We start from the raw sequence: 21,847 nt of genomic DNA, 5'->3' as shown, positions 1-21,847 counted from the left end.
TAAGATAGGGTGTTCTCGTCTTTAAACCTAAAGGTCTTCGTATGTCTTGAGCACCTATCATTAACCGTTTCATGTGAAAAGCTGCTTTGGTATCGTCACTGCTTTGTCACATCATCTGCTTAAACTCTGACTCAAAATTAATCCAGCAAGGCTTCCCTATGTTGACTGAGACTATAATAATTTAACAGGGCCAGTAAACACGCTGCCTCCGAATCAAAAGAGGCTTTCTCAAAAGATACAAGGAAAAAAAGGCTTTATGGTCAGGTGGCTGCTTGGCTCCTTTGCCAAACCTAAGTTTATGTGTGCAGTATGTTTTTTCTCCTATCAAGTTATGGAAGCTCTTACTTTAACAGCAACATTTCATAGAGTGATTCACATTAGCTGGTGAGTCTTGTTTCATAGTGGCCTGTAGCCAGCACCACTTACCTGTATACTATCATAGCAAATTATCAATCACAGAATTTTGTACCTGTTGAAACTGACAATGGACAGAAATAATCAAATGGAAAACATATTGAAACCTACCTTCTGAACCGACGGCCCAGGCAACTACTGGTGTGTTGCAGGCAGACCAAGAGAGAGGCATGTTCCGGTTATAACACTGAGCGCCCTTTGCTTCAACAAATCTGTCCAAGTGCTTGTCTGAATTGGGCAGATGGCATTCATACAAGAGCATGTGGTGAACATATTGCAGATTCTCTTCTTCAATAACTGGAATATACTGTTGGGACAAATGTTAGGTTGCTTTCGTAAGGCCAATCTACGAAGAATGAAGAAGCCATAAAGGCTAGAAGTTGTCAGTACATGTTTGTGTAGGAACATTAAAATCCTGAATTCTTGGGACCAGGACATTGCAATACATTTGTTTTTCTGGATTTCTTAATATATTATCTTTCTTTTGTCTAACTGTGTTTCTTCCTCCAGTAGTCAAAAGAGGTACAAACGCAAAATGGCTTCATTTACACACATCCACTTCCTAACTGTTATGTATGACATGCCGAAAATAATAGCCTATCATCCAGAGCTAAGCCCCACAGTCTATTCCATAGTTTACCTTCATCACTTCAACGTCCTACTTCAGCCAAATATCAGCATAATGCCCTTTATATACGGATTCATTTTATTTCAAATATGCATCTCATCCTTCTGAATATTCAGGTGCTGATATCCTAAAGTCTCCACTCCGTCCTTCAGTCTCCTCGGTCTCCACCTCCCCCTTTCTTCCTTCACTTCTAACTCACAGATTTTCGCATACACTTTTTTGTTCCACTCCATATGTCCAAATTATTTCAGCACACACAATTTAGCTCTCTCTCACTCAGACTACGCTTACTCCAACACCTTGCTCTTATATGATTATTCCTCAGGATTAACCGACCTTACACCACATATCATCCTCAGGCATTTCAATTCTCACATATCCGCCCTTTTCCCTTCTTTGTATTCTGGGCCCAAGACTCACGTTTACACAGCATTCTCGGGAGTAACACAACTTCAGACATACCCATCTTTAACCTACATTCTCCTTAATGGACACAGGTCCTTAGCCACTACACTATAAGGCTCACCTTCCAAACCATGTCCACTTACGAGTAATCTAAAACATTCCACTTCCTCCAGGTCCTATCCATTCAAACTCACACTCAAACCATCCAGCCATATCTTCCCCTACACTTCACATTAACTCTAAGCTTCTTCCTTTCACTCGCTTTCCTAAACTTAGACACCAGCTACTACAGTCTCACTCTGGAGTCTGCCACCAGGTAGTGTTGTCTGTAAACAACAACCATCACCTACCTGGCCCCATTCACCCTTCGCTCTAATAGTTTTGCATTTACCTTCCTCACCACCACGTCCATGAACATGTTAAAAAGCCAAAATAACATCACACACCCTTAATGCATCACCATAGCTCCATGACAATGACAGCTAGAAACCTGGGTATGATATCTATTTTTTTCTAAATGGGGTCTGTGAATCTGTATGTTTGTCAGCGCCACAGCTCCATGATATATCATTTAGAAACCCCAAATGGGTATAATTTTTGTGTAAATTTGTGTGTGTGAGAGAGAGAGAGAGAGAGAGAGAGAGAGAGAGAGAGAGAGAGAGAGAGAGAGAGAGAGAGAGAGAGAGAGAGAGAGAGTGTGTGTGTGTGTGTGTCAACGCCATAGCACAAAGTCAATGACTCCTATAAACTGAAAACATTTTATAGTTAAGAGGAGGATCATAAGAGTGCTCACCTAGGTATGATTCTTTTTGATCTAGTGAAAAATATGCATTTTAGAAGGCAGTCATGGGAAAAAATATAATACTTGGTTCATCACAGGCAAATCTGAGTATTGTGGCAAATAAATTGATTATAGATACAAAGAATGATTTCAGCACCTCTTAAATTTCCGACATCCAGATTTTTCATGTTGTATCGGCACTGAGACAGAGTAATATAAGACAATTATCATGACATAACACATATGGAAGTTGGTATAACCCTGCAGAGGGAAAAATTGCCTAAAGATACGGTATTACTTATCACCATGTTCAAGGGAATTATCATACGATACTATACTGCTATAACGAAATGGATATTCCTCTATTTACGCATTCTGCAATCTTAAAAAGTTGTTCTTGATGGCCAAAAGTCATCAATGAGCTCACACATCAGTCGCCCAAATTTGTTCATCGAATCTTATTATCCATTGAATAATCATGTCGTTACTCCATTATCTAAAAATTCTGCAAAGCATTCATTGATCTATGGGAAACTTATGCACTGAAAGAACATCCACCCTTCTAGTCTACATTTCAACACCCAAATGGGTGTTACTTCGTATTCATAAAACTCCGCGTTGTGCAGTTAGGTTCGGTAAAATGCTATATATATATATATATATATATATATATATATATATATATATATATATATATATATATATATATATATATATATATTATTTATTATTTATTTTGCTTTGTCGCTGTCTCCCGCGTTTGTGAGGTAGCGCAAGGAAACAGACGAAAGAAATGGCCCAACCCACCCCCATACACATGTATACACATATACGTCCACACACGCAAATATACATACCTATACATCTCAATGTACACATATATATATATATATATATATATATATATATATATATATATATATATATATATATATATATATATATATATATATATATATATATATATATATACACACAGACATATACATATATACATATGTACATAACTCATACTGTCTGCTTTTATTTATTCCCATCGCCACCTCGCCACACATGGAATAACATCCCCTCCTCCCTCATGTCTGCGATGTAGCGCTATGAAAAGACAACAAAGGCCCCATTCATTCACACTCAGTCTCTAGCTGTCATGTAATAATGCTCGAAACCACAGCTCCCTTTCCACATCCAGGCCCCTCACAACTTTCCATGGTTTACCCCAGACGCTTCACATGCCCTGATTCAACCCACTGACAGCACGTCAACCCCAGTATACCACATCGATCCAATTCACTCTATTCCTTGCACGCCTTTCACCCTCCTGCATGTTCAGGCCCCGATCACTCAAAATCTTTTTCATTCCATCTTTCCACCTACAATTTGGTCTCCCACTTCTCCTCGTTCCCTTCACCTCCGACACATATATCCTTTTCGTCAATCTTTCCTCACTCATTCTCTCCATGTGCCCAAACCATTTCAAAACACCCTCTTCTGCTCTCTCAACCACGCTCTTTTTATTTCCACACATCTCTCTTACCCTTACATTACTTGCTCGATCAAACCACCTCACACCACACATTATCCTTAAACATCTCATTTCCAGCACATCCACCCTCCTGCGCACAACTCTATCCATAGCCCACGCCTCGCAACCATACAACATTGTTGGAACCACTATTCCTTCAAACATACCCATTTTTGCTTTCCGAGATAATGTTCTCGACTTCCACACATTCTTCAAGGCTCCCAGGATTTTCGCCCCCTCCCCCACCCTATGATTCACTTCCGTTTCCATGCTTCCATTCGCTGCCAGATCCACTCCCAAATATCGAAAACACTTTACTTCCTCCAGTTTTTCTCCATTCAAACTTACCTCCCAACTGACTTGACCCTCAACCCTACTGTACCTAATAACCTTGCTCTTATTCACATTTACTCTTAACTTTCTTCTTTCACACACTTTACCAAACTCAGTCACCAGCTTCTGCAGTTTCTCACATGAATCAGCCACCAGCGCTGTATCATCAGCGAACAACAACTGACTCACTTCCCAAGCTCTCTCATCCACAACAGACTTCATTCTTGCCCATCTTTCCAAAACTCTTGCATTCACCTCCCTAACAACCCCATCCATAAACAAATTAAACAACCATGGAGACATTACACACCCCTGACGCAAACCTACATTCACTGAGAACCAATCACTTTCCTTTCTTCATACACGTACACATGCCTTACATCCTCGATAAAAACTTTTCACTGCTTCTAACAACTTGCCTCCCACACCATATATTCTTAATACCTTCCACAGACCATCTCTATCAACTCTATCATATGCCTTCTCCAGATCCATAAATGCTACATACAAATCCATTTGCTTTTTAAGTATTTCTCACATACATTCTTCAAAGCAAACACCTGATCCACACATCCTCTACCACTTCTGAAACCACACTGCTCTTCCCCAATCTGATGCTCTGTACATGCCTTCACCCTCTCAATCAATACCCTCCCATATAATTTACCAGGAATACTCAACAAACTTATACCTCTGTAATTTGAGCACTCACTCTTATCCCCTTTGCCTTTGTACAATGGCACTATGCACGCATTCCGCCAATCCTCAGGCACCTCACCATGAGTCATACATACATTAAATAACCTTACCAACCAGTCAATAATACAGTCACCCCCTTTTTTAATAAATTCCACTGCAATACCATCCAAACCTGCTGCCTTGCCGGCTTTCATCTTCCGCAAAGCTTTTACTACCTCTTCTCTGTTTACCAAATCATTTTCCCCAACCCTCTCACTTTGCACACCACATCGACCAAAACACCCTATATCTGCCACTCGATCATCAAACACATTCAACAAACCTTCAAAATACTCACTCCATCTCCTTCTCACATCACCACTACTTGTTATCACCTCCTCATTTGCGCCCTTCACTGAAGTTCCCATTTGCTCCCTTGTCTTACGCGCTTTATTTACCTCCTTCCAGAGCATCTTTTTATTCTCCCTAAAATTCAATGATACTCTCTCACCCCAACTCTCATTTGCCCTCTTTTTCACCTCTTGCACCTTTCTCTTGACCTCCTGTCTCTTTCTTTTATACATCTCCCACTCAATTGCATTTTTTCCCTGCGAAAATCGTCCAAATGCCTCTCTCTTCTCTTTCACTAATAATCTTACTTCTTCATCCCACCACTCACTACCCTTTCTAATCAACCCACCTCCCACTCTTCTCATGCCACAAGCATCTTTTGCGCAATCCATCACTGATTCCCTAAATACATCCCATTCCTCCCCCACTCTCCTTACCTCCTTTGTTCTTCCCTTTTTCCATTCTGCACTCAGTCTCTCCTGGTACTTCCTCACACAAGTCTCCTTCCCAAGCTCACTTACTCTCACCACCCTCTTCACCCCAACATTCACTCTTCTTTTCTGAAAACCCATACAAATCTTCACCTTAGCCTCCACAAGATAATGATCAGACATCCCTCCAGTTGCACCTCTCAGCACATTAACATCCAAAAGTCTCTCTTTCGCGCGCCTGTCAATTAACACGTAATCTAATAACGCTCTCTGGCCATCTCTCCTACTTACATACGTATACTTATGTATATCTCCCTTTTTAAACCAGGTATTCCCAATCACCAGTCCTTTTTCAGCACATAAATCTACAAGCTCTTCACCATTTCCATTTACAACACTGAACACCCCATGTATACCAATTATTCCCTCAACTGCCACATTACTCACCTTTGCATTCAAATCACCCATCACTATAACCCGGTCTCGTGCATCAAAACCACTAACACACTCATTTAGCTGCTCCCAAAACACTTGCCTCTCATGATCTTTCTTCTCATGCCCAGGTGCATATGCACCAATAATCACCCATCTCTCTCCATCAACTTTGTTTGACCCATATTAATCGAGAATTTACTTTCTTACATTCTATCACATACGCCCAAAAACTCCTGTTTCAGGAGTACTGCTACTTATATATATATATATATATATATATATATATATATATATATATATATATATATATATATATATATATATATATATATATATATATATATATATATATATATATATATATTTTTTATCGAGGATATAAGGCATGTGTACGTGTAGGAAGAGAGGAAAGTGATTGGTTCTCAGTGAATGTGGGTTTGCGGCAGGGGTGTGTGATGTCTCCATGGTTCTTTAATTTGTTTATGGATGGGGTTGTTAGGGAGGTGAATGCAAGAGTTTTGGAAAGAGGGGCAAGTATGCAGTCTGTTGTGGATGAGAGAGCTTGGGAAGTGAGTCAGTTGTTGTCCGCTGATGATACAGCGCTGGTGGCTGATTCATGTAAGAAACTGCAGAGGCTGGTGACTGAGTTTGGTAAAGTGAGTGAAAGAAGAAAGTTAAGAGTAAACGTGAATAAGAGCAAGGTTATCAGGTACAGTAGGGTTGAGGGTCAATTCAATTGGGAGGTAAGTTTAAACTGGAGGAAGTAGAGTGTTTTAGATATCTGGGAGTGGATCTGGCAGCGGATGGAACCATGGAAGTGGAAGTGAATCATAGGGTGGGGGAGGGGGCGAAAATTCTGGGAGCCTTGAAGAATGTTTGGAAGTCGAGAACATTATCTCGGAAAGCAAAAATGGGTATGTTTGAAGGAATAGTGGTTCCAACAATGTTGTATGGTTACGAGGCGTGGGCTATGGATAGAGTTGTGCGCAGGAGGGAGGATGTGCTGGAAATGAGATGTTTGAGGACAATATGTGGTGTGAGGTGGTTTGATCGAGTAAGTAATGTAAGGGTAAGAGAGATGTGTGGAAATAAAAAGAGTGTGGTTGAGAGAGCAGAAGAGGGTGTTTTGAAATGGTTTGGTCACATGGAGAGAATGAGTGAGGAAAGATTGACCAAGAGTATATATGTGTCAGAGATGGAGGGAACGAGAAGTGGGAGACCAAATTGGAGGTGGAAAGATGGAGTGAAAAAGATTTTGATTGATCGGGGCCTGAACATGCAGGAGGGTGAAAGGCGTGCAAGGAAAAGAGTGAATTGGAACGATGTGGTATACCGGGGTCGACGTGCTGTCACTGGATTGAACCAGGGCATGTGAAGCGTCTGGGGTAAACCATGGAAAGTTGTGTGGGGTCTGGATGTGGAAAGGAAGCTGTGGTTTCGGTGCATTATTACATGACAGCTAGAGACTGAGTGTGAACGAATGGGGCCTTTGGTGTCTTTTCCTAGCGCTACCTCGCACACATGAGGGGGGAGGGTGTTGTTATTCCATGTGTGGCGATGTGGCGATGGGAACAAATAAAGGCAGACAGTATGAATTATGTACATGTGTATATATGTATATGTCTGTGTGTGTATATATATATGTATATATATATATATATATATATATATATATATATATATATATATATATATATATATATATATATATATATATATATATATAGATGTATAGGTATGTATATTTGCGTGTGTGGACGTGTATGTATATACATGTGTATGTGGGCGGGTTGGGCCATTCTTTCGTCCGTTTCCTTGCGCTACCTCGCTAACGCGGGAGACAGCGACAAAGCAAAATAAATAAATAATATATATATATATATATATATATATATATATATATATATATATATATATATATATATATATATATATATATATCCCTGGGGATAGGGGAGAAAGAATACTTCCCACGCATTCCTCACGTGTCGTAGAAGGCGAGTAAAGGGGAGGGGTGTGGGGGGGCTAGAAATCCTCTCCTCCTTATATTTTAACTTTCTAAAAGGAGAAACAGAAGGAGTCACGCGGGGAGTGCTCATCCTCCTCGAAGGCTCGGATTGGGGTGTCTAAATGTGTGTGGATGTAACCAAGATGAGAAAAAAGGAGAGATACGTAGCATGTTTGTGGAAAGGAACCTGGATGTTTTGCCTCTAAGTGAAACAAAGGTCAAGGGTAAAGGGGAAGAGTGGTTCGGGAATGTCTTGGGAGTAAAGTCAGGGGTTAGTGAGAGGACAAGAGCAAGGGAAGGAGTAGCACTACTCCTGAAACAGGAGTGGTGGGAGTATGTGATAGAGCGTAAGAAAGTAAACTCTAGATTCCTATGGGTAAAACTGAAAGTTGATGGAGAGAGATGGGTGATTATTGGTGCATATGCACCTGGGCATGAGAAGAAAGATCATGAGAGGCAAGTGTTTTCGGAGCAGCTAAAAGAGTGTGTTAGTGGTTTTAATGCACGAGATCGGGTTATAGTGATGGGTGATTTGAATACAAAGGTGAGTAATGTGGCAGTTGAGGGAATTATTGGTATACGTGGGGTCTTCAGTGTTGTAAATGGAAATGGTGAAGAGCTTGTAGATTTATGTGCTGAAAAAGGACTGGTGATTGGGAATACCTGGTTTAAAATGAGAGATATACATAAGTATACGTATGTAAGTAGGAGACGAACCCATAGAGCGTTATTGGATTACGTGTTAATTGATAGGCGCGCGAGAGACTTTGGGATGTTAATGTGCTGAGAGGTGCGACTGGAGGGATGTCTCATCATTATCTTGTGGAGGCGAAGGTGAAGATTTGTAAAGGTTTTCAGAAAAGAAGAGAGAATGTTGGGGTGAAGAGAGTGGTGAGAGTAAGTGAGCTTGAGAAGGAGACTTGTGTGAGGAAGTACCTAGAGAGACTGAGTACAGAATGGAAAAAGGTGAGAACAAAGGAGGTAAGGGGAGTGGGGGAGGAATGGGATTTATGTAGGGAAGCAGTGATGGCTTGCGCAAAAGATACTTGTGGAATGAGAAGCGAGAGAAGTGGGCCGATTACAAATGGTAGTAAGTAGTGGGATGAATAAGTAAGATTATTAGTGAAAGAGAAGAGAGAGGTATATGGATGATTCTTGCAGGGAAATAATGCAAATGAGTGGGAGATGTATAAAAGAAAGAGGCAGGAGGTCAAGAGAAAGGTGCAAGAGGTGAAAAGAGGGCAAATGAGAATTGGGGTGAGAGAGTATCATTAAATTTTAGGGAGAATAAAAAGATGTTTTGGAAGGAGGTAAATAAAGTGCGTAAGAGAAGGGAACAAATGGGAATATCAGTGAAGGGAGTTAATGGGGAGGTGATAACAAGAAGTGGTGATGTGAGAAGGAGATGAAGTGAGTATTTTGAAGACTAGTTGAATGTGTTTGATGATAGGGTAGCACATATAGGGTGTTTTGGTCGAGGTGGTGAGCAAAGTGAGAGAGTTAGGGAGAATGATTTGGTAAACAGAGAAGAGGTAGTAAAAGCTTTGCGGAAGATGAAGGCCGGCAAGGCAGCGGGTTTGGATGGCATTGCAGTGGTTTTTATTAAAAAAGGGGGTGACTGTATTGTTGACTGGTTGGTAGGGTTATTTAATGTATGTATGATTCATGGTGAGGTGCCTGAGGATTGGCGGAATGCTTGCATAGTGCCATTGTATAAAGTCAGAGGGGACAAAGGTGAGTGCTCAAATTACAAAGGTATAAGTTTGTTGAGTGTTCATGGGAAATTATATGGGAGAGTCTTGATTGAGAGGGTGAAGGCATGTACAGAGCATCAGATTGGGGAAGAGCAGTGTGGTTTCAGAAGTGGTAGAGGATGTGTGGATCAGAAGTTTGCTTTGAAGAATGTACGTGAGAAATACTTAGAAAAGAAAATGGATTTGAGTGTAGCATTTATGGATCTGAGAAGGCATATGATAGATGATAGAGATGCTCTGTGGAAGGTATTAAGAATATATGGTGTGGGAGGCAAGTTGTTAGAAGCAGTGAAAAGTGTTTATCAAGGATGTAAGGCATGTGTACGTGTAGGAAGAGAGGAAAGTGATTGGTTCTCAGGGAATGTAGGTTTGCGGCAAGGGTGTGTGAGGTCTCCATGGTTGTTTAATTTGTTTTTGGATGGGATTGTTAGGGAGGTGAATACAAGGGTGTTGGAAAGAGGGGCAAGTATGCAGTCTGTTGGGGATGAGAGAGCTTGGGAAGTGAGTCAGCTGTTGTTCGCTGTTGATACACCGCTGGTGGCTAATTCATGTGAGAAACTGCAGAAGCTGGTGACTGAGTTTGGTAAAGTGTGTGAAAGAAGAAAATTGAGAGTTAATGTGAATAAGAGCAAGTTCATTAGTTACAGTAGGGTTGAGGGTCAAGTCAATCGGGAGGTAAGTTTGAATGCAGAAAAACTGGAGGAAGTGAAGTGTTTTAGATATCTGGGAGTGGATTTGGCAGCGAATGGAACCATGGAAGCGGAAGTGAATCATAGGGTGGGGGAGGGGGTGAAAATTATGGAAGCCTTGAAAAATGTGTGGAAGGCGAGAACATTATCTCGGAAAGCAAAAATGGGTATGTTTGAAGGAATAGTGGTTCCAACAATGTTGTATGGGTGCGAGGCGTGGGCTATAGATAGAGTTGTGCGGAGGGTGGATGTGATGGAAATGAGATGTTTGAGGACAATGTGGTGTGAGGTTGTTTGATCGAGTAAGCAATAATAGGGTAAGAGAGATGTGTGGTAATAAAAAGAGTACGGTAGAGAGAGCAGAAAAGGTTGTTTTGAAATGATTTGGTCACATGGAGAGAATGATATAGGAAAGATTGACCAAGAGGATATATGTGTCAGAGGTGGAGGGAACGAGGAGAAGTGGGAGACCAAATTGGAGATGGAAAGATGGAGTGAAAAAGATTTCGATTGATCGGGGCCTGAACATGCAGGAGGGTGAAAGGAGTGCAAGGAATAGAGTGAATTGGAAAGATGTGGTATATCGGGGTCGACGTGCTGTCAATGGATTCAACCAGGGCATGTGAAGCGTCTGTGGGAAGCCATGGAAAGTTCTGTGGGGCCTGGATATGGAAAGGGAGCTGTGGTTTCGGTGCATTATTACATCACAGGTAGAGACTGAGTGTGAATGAATGGGGAAATCGTTGTCTTCCTTGCGCTTCCTCGCGCACCTGAGGGGGGAGGGGGTTGTTCTTTTATGTGTGGCAGGGTGGCGATGGAGATGAATAAAGGCAGACAGTATATATATATATATATATATATATATATATATATATATTGTGTTAACATAGTTTTATGTTGTGTGCTGTGAAATTGCTTTTCATTTGATTTGAGGTAATATTTTTCTATTCATGGGGATGTGATTCACGGATTCATTGTTGATTAAATTTGGTTAATTAGTTATCATACTTGCTGTTACTTTGTGATTTTGTGTTACTTCTATGTTTTGATTATTATTACTGATCATTATCAACCTGGGCTCATTCTAGACCTAAAAAAATAATTTGTCACAATCATTTATGACGGGTCTTCTCCTCACAGTATAACCTAGACTACAGTGTTCTATATCGACCATTACTTTCATTACTGTGAGAGCTAGATTCGTTACATGGGGGCCTGTCCGGGATGTTTGTTATTTAATAAGTTTCCTTGTGCACACCACATAGACTTGTTAACCGTCCTTATATTAAATTGATTTAGTTCCGTGGGAAGGTAACTTTTAATCTAGTTATAACTTTTGGTTATTTCTCGAGTGTATAACTGCCTTGTACCTGGCCAGTGCATAGCTAGTTAGCTTTCCTACATAATTAATGGTATAGCCTGTTCCTGCTACGTGTGTTCATACCTAAGAAATCTACACTGACTCCCATAAATCGTCGTACATAGACTCTCACTCATTTATAATCTGAGCCAGCGAAGCTCATCATTTCTCTCACTTTAATTTACACTCGTTTGTAACTTGACCAGTCTCAAACTTTTAATAAGTACTCTGTATAGTTTTGGTAATTCCAGTGCGTATGTATGGGAATTACGTTACTACCTTAACTACGCACTGGCTCGTTACAAGTTGAAAGTGTCTACCTGCGGTTTTCATACTATTTACTAGCTCGGGAAGTATTTGGTGTGATTACCAACATTTCTCACTTAATTTTATATATCCATTCCTATTGTCGTTTAACCTGTTTTTGCCTTGTTCACCATGACTGACTTTGACCCCGTAAGGTTTGTAAGTAACCCTTCAGTTGAGGAACTTGATTCAGATAATGTAACTAAGGATGATCTTAAGTTTATTGCCACTACATTTCGAGTGCCATTCACTCATAGTACAACTAAGGATGAACTTAAGTCTAACATTGAAGCCTACTTAAAGGCTACAGATTTTACTACCCATCATTGCACATCAACTCCTGACCTACAGACTACTCTTGAGATTGAGACTGTTAAACTCCAAGCTTTGCAAGTTAAACTACAGACTGAACTCGCTGAACGTGAAACCACGAGACTGAAGCGCGAACACGAGTTAAAGGTCTTACAGCTGAAACAAAGCATCCCAGAAACAGAAGCTCCTGTCAAGTTTGATGTTGCCAAGCATGTCAAGCTTCTCCCTATTTTCACAGAGAAGAATCCAGAAGCCTTCTTTAGACAATTTGAAACAACAGCAGAACACTTCAAATGGCCCAAGGAGCACTGGGTCTGGCTCCTAAAGCCCAAGCTTGTGGGTAAGGCAGTTGATGTGTGTGATGGGATTCATGATATTACTAACTATGAGGAGATAAAAGAGGCAATTTTGGCCACGTATTCTATTACAACTGAAGGTTACAGACAGGCTTTTAGGAACCTAACTGAAACTCAAACTCAAACCTATTCAGAATTTGCTGCTGAGAAACTTAGATCATTTAATAATTGGATTAAATCGGCTAGTGTAGATACATTTGAAGGCCTGGTCAACTTGCTTATGCTTGAAGAGTTTAAGAGAAAGGTTCCATACTACATAATGGTGCATATAACCAACAGGGAGGAAACAGATTACTTAAAGGCAGCTAAGTTCGCTGACGTCTAATCCCTTATCCATCGTCCACAACAGGGAGAAGGGAAAACTACCCCTTCTACTGTAAGGCCACATGCAGGTTCCAAACATGCTAAACATGTTTCTGGACAGGGCCAACTAGGTGAGAAATATGCTCAGGTCTGTAGGTTCTGTAAGAAAGAAGGACACCTTATAAAGGATTGTCCTGATCCTAGGTGTAAGGTATCTAAGGGCACAACCGCCACTGCGACAACCTTCACAAAACCTGTGGCAACCACCAACCTACAGGACTCTCCAACATCAATCGACCTCTTTCAACCATTCCGCTCCCCTGGCACTGTGTCTCTAGGCCCTGTCAAGCAACAACACCCTGTACAGATCATCAGACACTGCATCGGCCCAGTCTCTGATCCACAAGGCATCTCTCCCTGATATTGACTCTAACCTAACGGGTGAGAAGGTCTATCTCAAATTGGTCAACTCCAGCACTCCAGTACACCTTGCCAAAATAGAGCGTGACTGTGAGGCGGTGAAAGGTACAGTAACTGTAGGAGTAGTTGATACTCCTCTACCTATACCTGGCGCCACCTTCCTTCTTGGTAACGACCTAGCCGGCAGTCTGGTCGTCCCTGCACTAACTATTCGAGACACTCCACTGCCCTATAGCCCTACTGAAGACACTGAGAAGGAACAGCCAACCCTGTTCCCCATCTGTGCCGTTACACGCTCTCAACATCGACGGACCGTGGACGAAGAGGATCCTACGCCAACTCTCCTTCCTAAGCCCTGCAATGAAGGTTTTTACTACTTGTGGTCTGGATGTATCTCCTTTAAACAAGCTGATATCCGAGCACAATTTAGAGGAGGCCCAGCGACAGGACCCAACCCTGACGAAGTTACACCAGGAGGTCCTGCCGAAAGAAGATATCCTCGACACACCTACCTTCTACTATCAAGACAACATCCTTATGAGGTTCTATAGACCCCCTAAACTCTCTGATGAAGATACATGGGCCGAGACGCATCAAGTGGTAGTTCCACATTGTATAAGGCAGCCTCTTATGTAAATCGCACATGAAGGTTTTAGTGGTCACTTAGGAATTAAGAAAACCTACCTCAAACTACTTAATGATTTCTATTGGCCTGGTATGAAGGATATAGTTTCATTTATCAATTCTTGCTTGTCAGATTGTAGGGAAATCTAATCAATCAATTCCACCATATCCATTGCAACCCATTCCAGTTCCTTCAGAACCCTTTCAAAAGATTATTATTGACATAGTTGGTCCCTTGTCAAAGTCTAAGAAGGGAAATCAGTATATACTTACAGTACTTTGCCCTACATCTAGATACCCAGAGGCTTTTCCTCTAAATAATCCACATGTTCACGACTTTCGGTATCCCTCAGGAGGTACAAAGTGACCGTGGCACCAACTTCACCAGCGATCTCTTCAAAGATGTGCTTCAGGAGCTAGGTATCAAACAGACCCTGTCCACAGCATATCACCCGCAGAGTCAAGGTGCCCTTGAGAGGCACCATCAAACCCTCAAATCAATGATACGCAAGTACTGTCATGAGAGGAATCAGGATTGGGATGAAGGGTTACCCTTTCTCTTATTTGCTGTTCGAGAATCTCCACACGAGTCACTTGGTTGTTCACCTTTTGAGCTCGTCTTTGGTAGACAAGTCAGAGGACCTCTTAAAGTGGTTAAAGATGAGCTCATTAGTCATAAAGTTCCACTGAAATCTGTCACAACCTACTTGCAACAACTGAAAGATAACCTTGATAAGATACGTAAATTTGCTAGGGATAATTTGAAGATTTCACAACATACTATTAAATCAGTATTTGATGTTAAAGCTAAGTCAGAAACTTTCAGGAAGGAGATAAAGTTCTAGCTTACTTCCCAATTACTGGTTCTCCTCTGTCAGCCAAGTATCACGGTCCTTACACAATAAAATCTAAAGTCAATGATTACAATTACATAATAAGTAAAGCAACACAATTTGTCCATGTTAACCTTCTAAAACCTTTCCTATCACAGGATCCTGCACGTGACCAGATAGGATTGCCATGCAATGTAATGGGCTCACAGGTAGATAACACTCTTGATACTTCTGGCACAACTAACAATTGGAAAGGACTTTCAAACTCTGACATAATACAAGATTTGCCTAAATTTCTTGCACATTTGCAACCTGAACAAGTCAAAGAAGTCTCAAGTGTGCTCATAAGTCATTCTAGTGTGATCAGACACGCCAGGCAGGCCATTGCACAATTATGTCTCATGATGTTGTACTAATTCCTGGAACAAACCCTATCCCCCAGCCACCATACAGAATACCACATCAAAAGAGAGGGCAGATGAAGAAAGAGGTGGACTACCTACTAGACAACAACCTGGCTGTACCTTGGGCATCTCCCTGCTTGCTCGTTCCTAAGGAGGACGGACAGCTTCGCCTGTGCACAGACTACCGTCGACTCAACAGTGTCACCCAGTCAGACGCCTATCCATTGCCCCGCATCGATGATCTGATTGATACGGTGGGACAGTCCAAGTATATTTCAAAGATAGATCTGAATAAAGGGTTTTATCAGATTCCATTAACTGAAAATGCTCAAACTATCTCGGCATTTATAACACCATTTGGATTATATGAGTACAGAGTAATGCCATCTGGTATGCGTAACAGCCCAGGGACATTCCAGCGTACAATGAATTTTCTGTTCCAAGATCTGGACAAAGTTGAAGTATACTTAGATGACATAATTGTTTACTCAGACACTTGGTATAATCATATGCACAGACTGTCAGCTGTTCTCCGGAAACTCCAGGACGCTCACCTCACTATCAAGCTGGCCAAATCAACTTTCTGCAGCGCCCAGGTCACCTACCTGGGACATGAGGTAGGAAAGGAAATGTTCGACCTAAGTCTGCCAACGTAAGCGCTATCCTCTCCTACCCAACGCCAGATACTAAGAAGAGTTTGATGCGCTTCCTCGGTATGGCGGGTTTCTACCGCCGATACTGCCCAAACTTCTCATCTGTGGTTGCCCCACTCACACGTCTAACGAGTGGGAAGGTGACATTTAAGTGGACGGAGGAATGCAAGGAAGCCGTCAACCACTTGAAAACCTATTTGTCTCATGAACCCGTCCTGATGGCCCCTAACTTCGCTCAACCCTTCGTTCTTCAAACAGACGCAAGCGATGTAGCCGTTGGAGCAGTCTTACTACAAGAGACGGACGGAGTAATGTATCCAATAGCATATCACTCCGCAAAATTTAACAAGCATCAGAAGTCTTATAGTACCATCGAGAAGGAACTCCTGGCCATCGTCTCTGCAATCAAGAAGTTCGAGTGCTACCTCTACGGCCATCAAAGACTTAAGGTTTACACGGACCATAACCCCATCACGTTCCTCAACCGCAACAAATTCTCCAATCAACGCCTGCTGAGATGGTCGCTCTTCTTGCAACCGTACAACCTCCAGATTAAACACATCAAAGGATCTGAAAACAGGATAGCAGACGCTTTATCACGAGTTTAGGTCTCAGTCAGTACATCTCTGTATATATATTTTCTAACTTTCCCTTCAGGAAAGTTCTCTTTCGAGGGAGGTATCATGTACTCTCCTAAGATCTTGTTTAATGGTACTGGATTGCCAGCAATCGAATAGTCATTTCCCTGGGGCGATCATAGCCTCGCAGTTAGCGTTCCCAGCTACCACGCAAATGGTGCGGTGTTCGAATCTTTGCATATATATAAATATATATATATATATATATATATATATATATATATATATATATATATATATATATACACGAAATAATGGCCCAACCCACCAACATACACATGTATATACATACACGTCCACACACGCACATATTCATACCTAAACATTTCAACGTATATATATATATATATATATATATATATATATATATATATATATATATATATATATATATATATATATATATATATATATATATCTTTATATATCCCTGGGGGTAGGGGAGAAAGAATACTTCCCACGTATTCCCTGCGTGTCGTAGAAGGCGACTAAAAGGGGAAGGAGCGGGGGCCTGGAAATCCTCCCCTCTTGTTTTTTTTTTTTAATTTTCCAAAAGAAGGAACAGAGAAGGGGGCCAGGTGAGGATATTCCCTCAGAGGCCCAGTCCTCTGTTCTTAACGCTACCTTGCTAATACAGGAAATGGGAAATGGTTTGAAAGAAATGTATATATATATATATATATATATATATATATATATATATATATATATATATATATATATATATATATATATATATATATATATATATATATTTTGTTTTTGCTTTGTTGTTGTCTCCCGCGTTTATATATATATATATATATATATATATATATATATATATATATATATATATATATATATATATATATATATATATATATAATGTATGTATGACTCACGGTGAGGTGCCTGAGGATTGGCGGAATGCGTGCATAGTGCCATTGTACAAAGGCAAAGGGGATAAGAGTGAGTGCTCAAATTACAGAGGTAGAAGTTTGTTGAGTATTCCTGGTAAATTATATGGGAGGGTATTGATTGAGAGGGTGAAGGCGTGTACAGAGCATCAGATTGGGGAAGAGCAGTGTGGTTTCAGAAGTGGTAGAGGATGTGTGGATCAGGTGTTTGCTTTGAAGCATGTATGTGAGAAATACTTAGAAAAGCAAATGGATTTGTATGTAGCATTTATGGATCTGGAGAAGGCATATGATAGAGTTGATAGAGATACTCTGTGGAAGGTATTAAGAATATATGGTGTGGGAGGCAAGTTGTTAGAAGCAGTGAAAAGTTTTTATCGAGGATGTAAGGCATGTGTACGTGTAGGAAGAGAGGAAAGTGATTGGTTCTCAGTGAATGTAGGTTTGCGGCAGGGGTGTGTGATGTCTCCATGGTTGTTTAATTTGTTTATGGATGGGGTTGTTAGGGAGGTAAATGCAAGAGTTTTGGAAAGAGGGGCAAGGATGAAGTCTGTTGGGGATGAGAGAGCTTGGGAAGTGAGTCAGTTGTTGTTCGCTGATGATACAGCGCTGGTGGCGGATTCATGTGAGAAACTGCAGAAGCTGGTGACTGAGTTTGGTAAAGTGTGTGAAAGAAGAAAGTTGAGAGTAAATGTGAATAAGAGCAAGGTTATTAGGTACAGTAGGGTTGAGGGTCAAGTCAATTGGGAGGTGAGTTTGAATGGAGAAAAACTGGAGGAAGTGAAGTGTTTTAGATATCTGGGAGTGGATCTGGCAGCGGATGGAACCATGGAAGCGGAAGTGGATCATAGGGTGGGGGAGGGGGCGAAAATTCTGGGAGCCTTGAAGAATGTGTGGAAGTCGAGAACATTATCTCGGAAAGCAAAAATGGGTATGTTTGAAGGAATAGTGGTTCCAACAATGTTGTATGGTTGCGAGGCGTGGGCTATGGATAGAGTTGTGCGCAGGAGGGTGGATGTGCTGGAAATGAGATGTTTGAGGACAATGTGTGGTGTGAGGTGGTTTGATCGAGTAAGTAACGTAAGGGTAAGAGAGATGTATGGAAATAAAAAGAGCGTGGTTGAGAGAGCAGAAGAGGGTGTTTTGAAATGGTTTGGGCACATGGAGAGAATGAGTGAGGAAAGATTGAACAAGAGGATTTATGTGTCGGAGGTGGAGGGAAAGAGGAGAAGAGGGAGACCAAATTGGAGGTGGAAAGATGGAGTGAAAAAGATTTTGTGTGATCGGGGCCTGAACATGCAGGAGGGTGAAAGGAGGGCAAGGAATAGAGTGAATTGGAGCGATGTGGTATACCGGGGTTGATGTGCTGTCAGTGGATTGAATCAGGGCATGTGAAGCGTCTGGGGTAAACCATGGAAAGCTGTGTAGGTATGTATATTTGCGTGTGTGGACGTATGTATATACATGTGTATGGGGGTGGGTTGGGCCATTTCTTTCGTCTGTTTCCTTGCGCTACCTCGCAAACGCGGGAGACAGCGGCAAAAAAAAAGAAGAAAAAAAAAAAAAATATATATATATATATATATATATATATATATATATATATATATATATATATATATATTCTGTGTACAGAATGGAAAAAGGTGAGAACAATGGAAGTAAGGGGAGTGGGGGAGGAATGGGATGTATTTAGGGAATCAGTGATGGATTGCGCGAAAGATGCTTGTGGCATGAGAAGAGTGGGAGGTGGGCTGTTTAGAAAGGGTAGTGAGTGGTGGGATGAAGAAGTAAGAGTATTAGTGAAAGAGAAGAGAGAGGCATTTGGACGATTTTTGCAGGGAAAAAATGCAATTGAGTGGGAGAAGTATAAAAGAAAGAGACAGGAGGTCAAGAGAAAGGTGCAAGAGGTGAAAAAAAGGGCAAATGAGAGTTGGGGTGAGAGACTATCAGTAAATTTTAGGGAGAATAAAAAGATGTTCTGGAAGGAGGTAAATAGGGTGCGTAAGACAAGGGAGCAAATGGGAACTTCAGTGAAGAGCGTAAATGGGGAGGTGATAACAAGTAGTGGTGATGTGAGAAGGAGATGGAATGAGTATTTTGAAGGTTTGTTGAATGTGTCTGATGACAGAGTGGCAGATATAGGGTGTTTGGGTCGAGGTGGTGTGCAAAGTGAGAGGGTTGGGGAAAATGATTTGGTAAACAGAGAAGAGGTAGTAGGAGCTTTGCGGAAGATGAAAGCCGGCAAGGCAGCAGGTTTGGATGGTATTGCAGTGGAATTTATTAAAAAAGGGGGTGACTGTATTGTTGACTGGTTGGTAAGGTTATTCAATATATGTATGACTCATGGTGAGGTGCCTGAGGATTGGCGGAATGCGTGCATAGTGCCATTGTACAAAGGCAAAGGGGATAAGAGTGAGTGCTCAAATTACAGAGGTATAAGTTTGTTGAGTATTCCTGGTAAATTATATGGGAGGGTATTGATTGAGAGGGTGAAGGCATGTACAGAGCATCAGATTGGGGAAGAGCAGTGTGGTTTCAGAAGTGGTAGAGGATGTGTGGATCAGGTGTTTGCTTTGAAGAATGTATGTGAGAAATACTTAGAAAAGCAAATGGATTTGTATGTAGCATTTATGGATCTGGAGAAGGCATATGATAGAGTTGATAGAGATGCTCTGTGGAAGGTATTAAGAATATATGGTGTGGGAGGCAAGTTGTTAGAAGCAGTGAAAAGTTTTTATCGAGGATGTGGGGCATGTGTGCGTGTAGGAGGAGAGGAAAGTGATTGGTTCTCAGTGAATGTAGGTTTGCGGCAGGGGTGTGTGATGTCTCCATGGTTGTTTGATTTGTTTATGGATGGGGTTGTTAGGGAGGTAAATGCAAGAGTCTTGGAAAGAGGGGCAAGTATGGAGTCTGTTGGGGATGAGAGAGCTTGGGAGGTGAGTCAGTTGTTGTTCGCTGATGATACAGCGCTGGTGGCGGATTCGTGTGAGAAACTGCAGAAGCTGGTGACGGGGTTTGGTGGGGTGTGTGGAAGAAGAAAGTTGGGAATAAATGTGAATGAGAGCAAGGTTGTTGGGTACAGTGGGGTTGAGGGTCAAGTCAATTGGGAGGTGAGTTTGAATGGAGAAAAACTGGAGGAAGTGAAGTGTTTTAGATATCTGGGAGTGGATCTGTCAGCGGATGGAACCATGGAAGCGGAAGTGGATCATAGGGTGGGGGAGGGGGCGAAAATTTTGGGAGCCTTGAAAAATGTGTGGAAGTCGAGAACATTATCTCGGAAAGCAAAAATGGGTATGTTTGAAGGAATAGTGGTTCCAACAATGTTGTATGGTTGCGAGGCGTGGACTATGGATAGAGTTGTGCGCAGGAGGATGGAGGTGCTGGAAATGAGATGTTTGAGGACAATGTGTGGTGTGAGGTGGTTTGATCGAGTAAGTAACGTAAGGGTAAGAGAGATGTGTGGAAATAAAAAGAGCGTGGTTGAGAGAGGAGAAGAGGGTGTTTTAAAATGGTTTGGGCACATGGAGAGAATGAGTGAGGAAAGATTGACCAAGAGGATATATGTGTCGGAGGTGGAGGGAACGAGGAGAAGAGGGAGACCAAATTGGAGGTGGAAAGATGGAGTGAAAAGGATTTTGTGTGATCGGGGCCTGAACATGCAGGAGGGTGAAAGGAGGGCAAGGAATAGAGTGAATTGGAGCGATGTGGTATACAGGGGTTGACGTGCTGTCAGTGGATTGAATCAAGGCATGTGAAGCGTCCGGGGTAAACCATGGAAAGCTGTGTAGGTATGTATATTTGCGTGTGTGGACGTGTGTATGTACATGTGTATGGGGGGGTTGGGCCATTTCTTTCGTCTGTTTCCTTGCGCTACCTCGCAACCGCGGGAGACAGCGACGAGGTATAAAAAAAAAAAAATATATATATATATATATATATATATATATATAAATATATATATATATATATATATATATATATATATATATATATATAATTTTTTTTTTTATACTTTGTCGCTGTCTCCCGCCTTTGCGAGGTAGCGCAAGGAAACAGACGAAAGAAATGCCCCCCCCCCATGCACCGAAACTAAAGCTCCCTTACATCCAGGCCCATAAAACTTTCCATGGTCTACCCGAAACGCTTAACATGCCCTGCTTCAATCCACTGACAGCACGTCGACCCCGGTATAACACATCATTCCAATTCACTCTATTCCTCGCACGCCTTTCACCCTCCTGCGTGTTCAGGCCCCGATCGCTCAAAATCATTTTCATTCCATCTTTCCACCTTTAATTTGGTCTCCC

General features: G+C 41.5%; 1 protein-coding gene across 1 annotated transcript in view; it reads right to left on the bottom strand.

The window, feature by feature from the left end:
• LOC139760929 (DBH-like monooxygenase protein 1) overlaps positions 1–21,847 on the bottom strand; it is a 407,440-nt gene that overhangs the window by 110,894 nt on the left and 274,699 nt on the right. The window contains exon 7 of the mRNA XM_071684706.1: positions 526–721. Coding sequence (XP_071540807.1) covers positions 526–721 — 196 coding nt within the window. The remainder of the gene's footprint in view (positions 1–525; positions 722–21,847) is intronic.

This window comes from Panulirus ornatus, chromosome 38, assembly GCF_036320965.1.
Source record: "Panulirus ornatus isolate Po-2019 chromosome 38, ASM3632096v1, whole genome shotgun sequence".
Lineage (NCBI taxonomy): Eukaryota > Metazoa > Arthropoda > Malacostraca > Decapoda > Palinuridae > Panulirus > Panulirus ornatus.
This window is presented reverse-complemented; position numbering and strand designations above follow the sequence as displayed.